Source organism: Mesocricetus auratus, unplaced genomic scaffold (assembly GCF_017639785.1).
Source record: "Mesocricetus auratus isolate SY011 unplaced genomic scaffold, BCM_Maur_2.0 Super-Scaffold_6730, whole genome shotgun sequence".
Classification (NCBI taxonomy): Eukaryota; Metazoa; Chordata; class Mammalia; order Rodentia; family Cricetidae; genus Mesocricetus; species Mesocricetus auratus.
In genome coordinates, this window is record NW_024429184.1 from 47,808,845 (window position 1) to 47,821,699 (window position 12,855).

The following is a 12,855-nucleotide window of genomic DNA, read 5'->3' on the forward strand; positions in this document are numbered from 1 at the left end:
AGGTCAGTCCCCAGCAGGCTCCCTGGTTGTTGCTTCAAACTCTTAAGTTCCAATCAGTCAGTGTAGCTGTATCTGTGTGTTTTCTTGTGTGATATCCTTGACTCTGGCTTCTACAAGCCTTCTTCCCTCTCTAGCAGTATTCCATTTTAGCAGATAAAAAGTAACTAAATTTTTAGAGTATTTTTACCTGCAAGAAGGTCATGCAATTTTTTCCCTGACTCTATATTATCTATTATTTATAATATTGATTTGTGTATGTTGAGCTGTCTTGCATTCCTGGTTAAATAAACACCATGATATATGATCTTTTCAATATGCACTGTCCTTCAAACAAACAGGCAGACATGTGCAATAGAAGAGTCAGATATTATGCAATTACTTTGTACTTTGTTGATAGTTGATTCCATGTTGATTTAGGATTTCAACGCAAGTGTTTTTAAGTGTGTTATGAATTGCTTTAATTGATACAAAGAAAAATGCAATTTATTCATGGTTCATAACTCTTTTTACACATTGCTGAATTTTATTCTGTTGAGTATTTTTAGTGTAAGTAGCATATATTTTTAAAATATTGATAACATTTTAAAAGAAGTTTGGTTTTTGCCCTGAATCCTGCATTTTTAATGACTAGACATATCCTTATTGTCATTTAGCCAATATTATTGAGGTTAAAGGCATAAATGATATGGGAGAACACAGGGATTCCTATTGAGATTTCATAAGTATGTAATATAATTCTATTTTCATGATATAGGCAAATTTGTAAATGTTTTTAGGAAATATTAAAAAAACAGACAGAAGCTTTATTAAAATCAATATAGGGAGTCAAATCTATGATACTTTCATTGCTCCATAATCAATTATACCAAAATTAGCTTAAAACAATAACAAAAACAACCGACTCAAACTCACTCTTTCATTGTGTTTCTTAGAATAGAAAGCTGTTTGTGACTCTAAGGTGCCAATGGTTTTTAATGAATATATCCTCAAGGCTTTGCTGCCATCCTAGAACACAGCTGAAATAACCAGTTCATAATCTTCTAGATGATTAGTCAAGGTCTTTAGTTTAGTTGTTGTCCAGAAACCACATTTCTTTGCCATAGGTCTCTGTCATAGCTGTTTAGGCAAAGATGGATGGAGAATTGAGGGGAGGAAAGAGAAAGAATCTGAAGATGTTTTCTGTGATACATTTTATGTTCTCCTCTGAGGACTGATGTTCTAAAGTACAAAGGACTCTCTACATTGAGAGAAGTTATGGTATGTCCCATTTGTCATTAAATCATGTCAAAATGAATGAAAAGTGAATTATATTGTTGGTGAAAAATGACAAAATCATTCCAATAAGGAGCTCTGTAGTTTACTGCATGGTTACATTTTTGGAGGACTAGAAGAATATTTACACAAGGAATGCAGACATATTTCTGAGACTCTCATAGATCTTACATATAATATTCTATAATTTTGTGGTAAAATAAACCACTTTATATGGTCAATATTCTTCACTTATATAAGCAGTAATCAACTCTACTTAATTTATAATGCAACAAAGAACAGGCACCTAAGATATCAGTGAGTCTATGATCTGATAAATTTTCATCATTTTGGAAACATGAATTGAAAAGAAACATGATTGAAAAGAACCTTACTCAAAATTACATTGTTCATAAAAAGGTGAACCAGCATGTCAGAGCAGAAATTAAAATAAAAGTAGTAGGATGCCAGTAAATAACCCATTGTTTAACATGCTTCCAGATCAAACATGTCTAAATTTAGAGGCTATTTATGAGTTGTGTTCATTTTCCAGCAGCCATGAAGAAAAATTCTGCCCTATCACAGTGAAAGAGATCATGTGACATAGCTAGAAATTTTTGGTTCCTTTTCATTTAGAGACACACTGAGTACTTGCAAAACAAACACACAATGATTAGCTTATGAGGGACTATACTCTGTCTCTGTTTCTGATAAAGAAAAAAATTTATGAAAATATTAACCTGTCTGTCTCTAACCACTTGTAGATATAAAAGGAAATGGCAGTAGAAACTTTCTCACAATCTTATTTTTTAAAGACACTTGAAATGTTCAGTTATGTTGGATATGTGTATCTATGTGTGGATTTGGGCACTTCAGTGCAGAGTACTGCTTCTGGGTGCCAGAGGAGGGTATTGGATTCTTGAATGTTAACAGGGAGTTATAGAATGACTGACAAGATTGGAACTAAACTCTGATCTTAAGTAAGAATAGTAAGGATTATTAACCACTGACGAATCTCTGTATCCCTGAACTTACACAGTTTTCATTTGTTTTTTTTGTTTGTTTGTTTTGTTTGTTTTTTACAAGACAGGGTTTCTCTGTAGCTTCAGAGCCTGTCCTCTGGGCTTAACCAACAGAAATCTGCCTGCTTCTACCTCATGAGTACTGGGATCAAAGGCACGTGTCGCCACTGCTTGGTGAACTTGGACAATTTTGATAGCAATATTATGATGGTCTCCTAGCATGAATTCCTGTCACTAGTTCTTATTTATCTCACACACTTTTAACATGAAAATTGAAAGCTGAAAAGAGTGAACAAATCCGGTGTATACCCTTTCTATCTCTGGAATTAATAATAATTCAGGCTCTGAAAATTGAATACTGAAACTGTGTGAACAATTTGAGTTTCTACAGAATTTGGAGTAAAGCTACTGCCTTAGTCAGCAGTACAAAATGTCCTTAATCAATGCTCATGTCTGGTGACATTCAGACTGCAGAGGTAAGACCTGGTGCATATATAGATGTCACAAACCATTTATGGTCATGTTTACTTTCGTTTCAGAACTGTCCTAAGACTTTCTATGTTTATATCCTAAATAATTCTGAATCTGTATTCCTTTACTAACTCCTAGCATAGCTCATTTTAAATGCTCCACTATTTCATATGGACAATTAGCATATTTTCCTGTTGCATCTCCACTTCTAAGTTCTCCATGGTTTGACCTTCATAAAGTACCAATATGATTGGGATCATTTCATTATACAAAAGCATTCATTGATCTACAGGTCTCATAATACAAAATGTAAGTCTGAAGTATACTCCATATCTCATTACTAGACAGTTTTTACTCCTTAGATATGCTGCTTTTCTCTAAAGACTCAAGATTTTACTCATGAAATTAATTTTAAGCACTATTTCCTGAGTGACGTCATTGTTCTCACCACATTATGACAGTTACAGTTATAACGTAAGTACAGATTATTTTCACAGTACTTTTCTTATACAAATGGATTAATCTCAAGCTAAGGACCCATATGTTCATTTTATTTCAATTCCATATATGAGATTTAATATATGGCTTCTATAAATATTTGTGTAATTGATGTATAATAATTGTAAATATTATAATGAACTTAGCCACTAATGTCTGTTATTCCTTCTCATAAAGCTACAAAACATTAAACTTAATACAAGATGGTTTGGAAGCTAGGCCTGTTAGCACAAGCCTGTAATCCCACCATTTGAGATGCATATACATATATATGCATGATAGCAGTTGAAGAGTTGTACAAAAACTGTATCTAGGCTATTTTAAAATTATGTAACTCAATAAGAATATCTAACTATATTTGATAGACATTTTCATTACATACAGACAGTATCTAGTACAGGTTGAATATTCTGTTCTTTGTGGGTAATTCTAAGGTTTAATACAAACTACAGTGTGCCAGGCGTTGGTGGCGCACGCCTTTAATCCCAGCACTTGGGAGACAGAGGCAGGCGGATCTCTGTGAGTTCGAGGCCAGCCTGGTCTACAAGAGCTAGTTCCAGGACAGCCTCCAAAGCCACAGAGAAACCCTGTCTCGAAAAACAAAAAAAAAAAACAAAAAAACAATAAAATCTACAGTGTTTCATATGCAAAAGCATTTTTAAAAAAATTTTATGTGATACAATGGAAAAAAATATTATGCTTTGATGTGCGATAATGTTATTGTTCAATGTAAAGATTTGTCACTCATATTGGTTTAATAAAATACTGATTGACAAGCCAGGCAGGAAGTATAGGCAGGGCTACCAGACTACCAAACTCTGGAACAGAAATGGCAGAGAGGAGTTGCCAGCCACACACAGAAGATGCAAGATGAAAAGAGGTACCAAGCCACGTGGCTAAAAATAGACAATAATTATGGGTTGCTTTAAGTTGTAAGAACTTGATAGTAATAAGACTAAGTAATAGGCCAAAGAGTTTATAATTAATGTAAGTCTTTGTGTGTTTACTGAGGACTGAATGGATGCAAGACTTGGCAGGACAGAAACTTCCATCTACAGTGTTTCATTTTATGTCTGTTTAAGATTTACATGTAAGAAGATATTTTACTTAAAAACTTGGACCCCTTTAAAATCATTACTGTGGAAGATACCACTTAACTTCTTTTATGATAAAGTATCTCACCAAGAATAACCTATGAATATAAAAGTTATTTAGTAATCCCAAGAAGACATAGTGAGATGTAATATGCAACTGAACCACTAGAAAGATTATTCAGATCATTTGAAGGAGATAAAAGAGATGATAGTTTTATGTTAAGTGTGCTTATAACTACAGCAAAAATTTTAAAATAAATAATAAAAGCAAAAAGGGGAAAAGCAATAATATCAAAGATGGATGTGTCAATTCTAATAAGCCAATATCTTTAATAACTGACAAGAGTATCCTTGAGATTCCTGGGAATAGTTGTCCAGTAGTGGTTCCACTTTCCAAAGCCAGGAAGAACTCCATTACAATGCAAGGTTCTTTTCATTGTCTTAGTCTATGAAAAGAAAGGATATTGTTGAGAATAACTAAACCTATTATGCCAAAACACTGAAGTTAAAAATAATAACATAAATCATATACAAAAACCATAAGAATCATAGATTTTCTCAGAGAGTTTTACATGACTAAAATATGTTGTGTGGATTCTAATTGGTCTTAATAATAAAAACCTGGAGTCACATCAGTATAAATGCTGAATGATCAGAGAAGCAAAGGAGCCATTCACTAGAGATAGCTTTTAACCTCTACCAAATCCTCAGACTGAAGGGAGTGATCCTGTCTCTACAAAACCTTAGACTGAATGCTCTAACCTCCTGTTTCCTCCTGAATTAGATTCCGCTCAGCCTAGCCATATCACTCCTGTCTCCACCACCCTAGATGGGATCAAAACTTTGAGCTCTGTTTCTCTTTCAGACTGACTCAAACTTTGTGTATCCCAGGGTGGTCTTGAACTCACAGAGATTTGTCTTCCTTGGTCTGCTGAGTGCTGGGATTAAATGTGTGTGCAAACACTGCCTGGCCTCTATGGATAACTGGTGTGACTAGCTCCATACTCTGATCTTCATGAAAGCTTTATTTGCTACAGCACAAACAAAATATCACCACAACTAATTTTATGCTATACTGTGAATTAAAATTATTTTATTATTCCTGTCTATAAATATTGTCTCAGCAGCACTTATTTAATACTAAAGAACAATTACAGAAGAAATATACAGTATAATTTTGAAATGACAAAGTGTAATTTTGTGTTCCTGTCATTGATAGGAAACAGATAAAAAATAATTATTTGCTTTATATTTTATAGTTTCCATTATTTCTAAAAATAGCTGTTATTGCGAATGTATATATGTGTATACAAGTGTGTGCTCTTGTGCACTCAAGTGGGTGTGCATGTGTGTATGTCTCTGTGCTTCGAAGACAACCTTTGGTAACCAGCTCTCTCCTTTTACCATATTGATTCAACATATTGAACACATATCATTAGGTTTAGTGGCAAACACTATGACCTCCTGAGCCATCTTATAAGTCCTGTAACTTTTCAAGACCATTAACTTTTCCAATTCCCAGAAGCAATTGGCATTATCAGTGGTCCCTTTTATCTTCGACTTTAACATAATTACATCATTTTCCATTGCCTTTCCTCCACACAAATGCTTCTATTTACCCTGCATTGCTGTCTTTCCGATACATGGCCTCTTTTTCTATTATAATTGCATACATACATACACACACATACATACATGTATATTGGGCAATCAACTGGTATGTTCTTCTCTAAGAAAAACTACCCCTCCTACTTGCAGTATTTCTAACCACCTGTGGTCCCTTGTGAAGGGTTGAGGTCTTTAATTTGTTCACTATATCCACTTTAGCATGTCATTGCTGTTTTTGTTTAGGTTGTGTATTTCAGCAGTCACATTGATGAGACCTTATGGGTTTAGCTTCTATTTCTAAGAAACATTATCTAACAATAACCTCCCTGATTCTGTAACTTGTATAACCCTTCTCTCTCCTCTTGATCAATGTTCCTTGAGCCTTAGGTGCTGAACTTGTTTTATATTTAAAAACTCAGTGCCTTCTTCATGAACTTCTCTATTTGATGCCTATCTGTGAAACAGTACATAGGTTCTGATCAGTGCTTGTTCAGTGCACTGAATTGAGACATGTGAGTGTGAGTTCAGGAAACATCTTCTGAAGCCAGGAAACACACTGTCTGTCTTTGGTGAAATAAGGGCTATAATAAGATCAGCCATTTCACTGGTCAATTATCTGAGGTATGCATTTTTGTCAGTAATCATGACAAGTACTAAATATTATTTGTACAATGGAAGATATAACAATCTGGAGAATAATATTCATATTTAAAGAGCACATATTATCCTATATCTGATTTTATTTTTATGTTGTTTTTTAACTATAAGAATCTGATAATTAAAAACATTTACAATTAAGATTATAAGTAAGTAAAAGGAATAGGTCTGTGTTATATGTTTCATTTAACTCTTACAACAACATTGAAAGATGGCAAATTTTTGATGTTCAAATGAGAGTTCTAAGGTATTTTTTAATAAAAATTTCTGGCTCCTCTGACAGATGTTAGTAATTGCAATCCACTTTGATTTAAATAAATATAATAATTAGATTTTAATTCTTGAAAAAGAAAGGTTCTAATAAAACAAACATCCATAAAACAATTATTAAATCAATAATATTCAAGTTAACATTAATTTAATTTGAGAGATAATGTAATTATGCTGAAATTATATCTCATTGCAAAAAGCTAAATATGGCTCCTTCTGTTATAGTCCAATTTTGTTCATTTTTTTCTCATTAGTTCAGTAAGCCAATACTATTGTGTTCAGTATGGTAATGTAATCCTTGCACCAAAATTCTTTATTTGAAAGATTAATGTGCTTTGTCTTCCTCCTGTCATGAAGCTATTATCCATTCATGTGATTCAAATTACCACATATTAAATTACCAAATGTGATCCCACAATATTTGGTATATTTTTACATCTTAACTAAAATTGATTATCAGAGTTTCTGCAGTAACTCAAAATTTCCAATCCATATATGTTAGGGAACTTTCATACTACATTTTCGAACCAAAAAGAATAAGCATCATACATGTGCTTGATAATAAGAAGACCTATGGTATTGTGACAATCAGAGACAGACCAGTGGAACTGGAGCATATAGAACACTTAGAGCAAGGGTCCAGCATTCTGAAAAGTCCAAAATTAAAGCTCAGAATTTATATAAATAGCTGAGTCATTTCAGACCCATGGAAGTAATGTTCAGATTTTTACCCAATATTTTCTTTTTTCCTGACACCATAAAATAAGGACATAGTAATGTTTAAATGAATAGTGCAAAGCTAACCATTCCATGGTTAAACAAGAAGTTACATAGCAAGAAGTACTTTGACCAATAGAATCACGGAATATCAGATAAATACATCAGTTCAAAGCATAAAAACATGGAGCATTGATTCAGAAGCAGAAACCAAGAAACATATCAGTTTTTTAGATGGAATATCAAACTGAATTATATTCCTGTATTTTTATACAAAATTCTTTCCTTGATAAAAATGACTTGTGGTGATTTATAATAAAAGATGCAACATAAACAAAGAAGACAGCAGAACACAGATCCTGCTTCAGTAGAAGTCCTTGCACTTCCACATCACATATGAATCTGATTCCAAAGGCTAATAAGTTCCAAGGTACATGTTTAATCCTTTCTGTCACTGTGAGTCAGCATATGCCAGAAAACAACTTTAAGGAAGAAGAAATAACTTTGGCCCCAATTTAAGAAGAGGCATAATTCAGCATGGCAAGAGAGTAACGCAATCTAACTATAGGCAGGCACCTTGTCAATAGGTGTTCAGTGCTAAAAATAGCGATCTGAATGGTGAGGCTCTTTTTAGCATCTTCATTTCTCCTTTAAAGTATTGTATTCCACCAAGAACTGCACTCCACAGGACGATGCCACCCACATTTAGTATGAATCCTCCATTCTCGGTTAAGCCTCTCTGGAAATGCCTCCAAAAATACCATCTGAATTATATCTCCTAGATGGTTCTAAATATACTAAAATGACCATCAAAAGATTGCCATCACACTTACTTTACAAATTTCATAGATCCCATTGCCAAGTGAAAGATATTTATTTACAGAATATAGGTAGGCACTACTGATGGTCCGATGCAGCATACAGTTAACAGATTTTCGGAAAAAGAACTCATTTACTCAGCGAACCATAAATTAAGTATATATAACATTGTTTTAAGTCAAATCAAATATACTGAACACCAACTCTCTCGACTCACAAGAAACTGAAGGTGATCATTCTGAGATATCTCATTCTTTCTAGACAAGAACAGAGTAGATGTCTTGGATCCAATGCAACCCGAGCCTTTGAAGAGAAACACCTGGTCCTTCCCAGGATCATGTTCTACAAAGTGTCCGCTGACAGCCCTGGGTGCCTTGCTCTGCCTTCCTGGGATCATGTTCCTCAATGTGTCTCCTCATACTCTGCCCTGGGTGACTCGCTCTACTGGTTTGAGAAGAATGCCTTTGGTCTACTCTCTCCAGTTTGAAAATACAGTTATTCTTCTGCATGCCACCTTGATCAATAACATGGAGAAGCAGAAACACATGGGACATGCATCCCTAATTCCTTTTGACATTTGTGAGTTGTTCCCTATCCTTACATTCTTTTACCTTTCATAAACCAAATGAACCAACTCTCTTTTTCTACAGTGATCAAAGATGTTAAAACTGAGTAAAAGCACGATGTTTCTGAGAGGTGAAAAGTTCACTCACTGAGCTTATGCTTTTTTGTTTTATGAATTTACTATGCTTGACTTTTTAAGATACACATAAGAAACCTGTGCTTGCCACTGAGACTTTTACTTAATGACCTACCTTTGAGTAACATTTGTGCCTATGTAGGATACTCATGTCAAACTCCTTTAATTTTTTAAAATTCTGTTTTGAGTAACTTACAAACTAACAAGATGTCATAGAGATTCTACAGGCTTCTTAATTTGGGTTAACTCATTCTACAATCCCCTGTCATTACTGTCTATCACAAATGTGTTACAATATTCCTTATTATTATGCTTTTTATTTGATTACAAGATCATGGTTCCATACATATCCCCAAGTAGATTTATCATTCACAATTCATTTTGATTAAATCTCCTTCCCATATATTTTGTAATCCATTTCAGTCCACTGTCCCCTTACACATAATCTATCCCATTCCTAAAAAGCATAAACTTTCTGGTTCGTTAATAGCTTCCTGAATACCACACATACTTCAGGCTAAACTAGGAAAACACAAGATTAGAAGCTGAAGCCTATGTACAAGATAAAATATTAATGACTTGTCTTTTGGGGCCTGAGTGACTTCACTCAATGAAGATTTTTTCAGTTCCAATAATTTATTTACTAATGACATGTTTAAGTTTTCTTTATAACTGAATTTTTTCTATTATGTATATTTATATGCCACATTTTCATAATCCATTTACCATTTGAGGGACTTCTAGGATGATTCTCTTTTGAAGCTGTTGTGAATTGAATTGAAAGACAATAAACATAGATGCACAGTTATACTTATAGCAGGATATAAAGTTTTGGGGTGTATACACTCAGGATCGTATACCTCTAGTGTCAGTGGATATATACTAAAGGAGAGATTTACTTTGGGGGACATGGTGACCATTGGTACACTAGCCTTGCCCCAATGGATGACCTCACACATGTGCACAAATTGGCATCAAGAAATGATAACAACATTTAGAGAAAGGCATTGAGAAAATAGGAATTTTAGAGAGGATTATGACCAATATACATTGTATCTATGTGTGAAATTTAAAAAATAAAACAAGAGACTAAGTATTAAGGTTAGTCAAAAGCCAGATTTGCTGACTTGTTGTTGGTGCTACATTAGGATTGGAATATAGAATGTTAGCATTATTTGTGTTTATACCATTAAGTTTTTATTAGAAACACAAAAAACAAAAATTCTAACAATTAGAAAATAAAAAAGTAGCCTAAAATATCCTAACTTGTCTAATACCACCATTCTTCTTTTACTTCTTACAATATTTAAGTAAAATCATATGTCACCTTACACCTTAAAAGGCATAGTTTAGTATTCTTAAGTCCCTCTACATTGTTGTATTATCATCATCACCACCCACCTATGTAACATTTTCATCATCATATGCTGAAACTCTCTAGTCCCTAATCAATAAACCCCAACTGCTCTCTCTGTCCAATGTCTTCTGAGGACATCTGTGCTGAAGCATGTGTCTCAAGTTCATTTTGTTTTACAACATTATGCCTTAACTGGAAAATATTGACTATGGTTGGCAAAAGGATGAGAAGAACTTGAAAACTGACAAAACAATTGCTACTAACGAGCTCAGTTAAATTAAATTAAAGTGGGTGTCTGTGTTGGGTGGGGACTGAGGAGATGAAAACACAACAGCACTTACACTAGAAACTTGATTATAAAACAACTTCACGTGTGGTTCACATTAGATACAGAAATTTATGAATTTACTGCTCGGGTCGCAAATGGATAAACTACAGAGAAGCCTCCTGATGGAGGCCCTCTTTTGCAAAGAACATGTTTTACTATCAAAAACGCAACCATATTGTAGGAGTGAACCCCAGAAGTCTATCCACCCATGAGGGCAGAGACATGTAAACTGACACAGGTAGATATAAAAGGAAGTGAAAGAAGAAGGAACCTCCCTTTTTTCTCCTGGAAGTCAGCCACGCTTCTGACTCCCGGTCAGTGCGTCTCTCTCTCTCTCTGATAAATAAATATATTGTTTTCCCTTTGTAGCCTCAATACCATATGAATCATGCTGTTGCTGTAAAGCAACGCAGTGAGCAGTGAGGACAAAGCTGTCCAAAGTAAACACAAAGGATGAAATCTGTCTACATCTTCCCACACTGCTAGAGGGAATTCCAGTCTTAATTGCCTGTAAGTTTCTGATGACAGAACTTGGCCCACCAAACACTTAGTTCTCAGAAAGGATTAACCTACTATAGAATCTGCACTCACATTTCCTGTTTGCCTATCAACAACAAATCAGTCCGGTGATGAGGGCTAATTTCATCTTCTGGAAAACTACATAGTAACTGCAGTTTGATTATAAAAAAAGATCTACTTTCACAAAAATCAAAGGCAAAAAAAAGTGATCACCAGATGATGGAAAACTTTACTAATTTAGTTACAAAATGTTTATGTTTTCTGACATTGAAGCAAAAAGATCAATGGACACAAAGTACTCAATACAAAAAGTATCCAAGAACAATTTGTATACTTGTAGGCATACCTCTCCTTATAGACCATAAATACATATCATTTTTAACTATTTATGAATTTTTTATGCACATTCCACATATGTGTATATATAAACATTATTTTTAAGACATACTTAAGGACCCCAGACTGATGACTGAGAGGCTGGCCATCATGGGACTGACCCTGACTCCCTAAGTGTGAGTGTCAGTGAGGAGGCCTCAGCAATCTATGGGGCCTCAGGTAGTAGATCAGTATCTATTCCTGGCATACAAATGATCTTTGGGTGTTCCTTACATGTGAATGGATGCTCTCTCAGCTTGGACACATGGGGGAGGGTCTAGGCCCTGTCATGGGATGATATGACAGTATTTGGGGATCCCCCATGGAGGGTCTCACCCTCCCTGGGGAGCAGAGGGGGGATAGAGTGGGGTGTTGGGGATTTGGGGGAACAAGGGATGAGGTGAGGGAGAGGGAGCTGGGATTGACATGTGAAGCAGGCTTGTTTCTAATTTAAATAGAAAAATAAAGAATCCAAGGATCAAACAGAAAACTCAGCATCTATTTGTTCAAGCACTGTTACCTTTCAGAACTATGCAGATGTACAAAAGGCTATGAATTTGCCTATGCCAAAGCAAGTCTGTCTCAGATACAGTAAATTAATAAAACTCAATAGCTGTAAGAAAAGTTAAACATAAATAAGCACACTTGAAATTTAAAGATAGCCCAACATTCTCCAACAAATTCCACAGCATGCACAACCCTATGAACCATCAATGCCACCTTGAGAGTTTTATCATCAAACTGGAGATCTTCATGCATCATGAGAGTAATATCAGAAAGTTTTTGTATTGGTTAAGGATATAAATGGTTGCTGCTGTTTTGTGGACCTACTTGCAACATTTTCTGGAATTTGTAGTTTCAGAGGCTAAACTCCTTCACCATTCTTTGTCTTTGGTGTACCTCTTGCCCTCTAAAGAGCAAAGTGTGTCTGTCAAGAGATTCCACTTGTACCCTGGCCTGACATTCTCCACATCGACATTGCTATATAATTACATGCCTGCCTTTGATTTCTAAATATATGCTCTCAAACTGGGGTTCAAATCTTCAACTGGGACTTAATATCCTGGATTTTCATCTCAAAATGAATGAGAATTCACTGGAAATCATCCTATTACTTACTGAGACTGAGCTGCTGTGTCCTGTGGTCTTGACTCTCATCTCTGAATATT

At 34.8% G+C, this 12,855-nt stretch overlaps 1 protein-coding gene across 2 annotated transcripts in view; it reads right to left on the minus strand.

The window, feature by feature from the left end:
* Window positions 1-4,659: 4,659 nt before the first annotated feature.
* Window positions 4,660-12,855, minus strand: part of Cnbd1 (cyclic nucleotide binding domain containing 1) — a 400,564-nt gene continuing 392,368 nt past the window's right edge. For both annotated transcript variants that reach the window (XM_040741326.1, XM_040741322.1), the window contains one exon: window positions 4,660-4,782. In XM_040741326.1, the coding sequence (XP_040597260.1) occupies window positions 4,666-4,782 (117 nt within the window). In that variant the 3' untranslated portion in view covers window positions 4,660-4,665. The remainder of the gene's footprint in view (window positions 4,783-12,855) is intronic.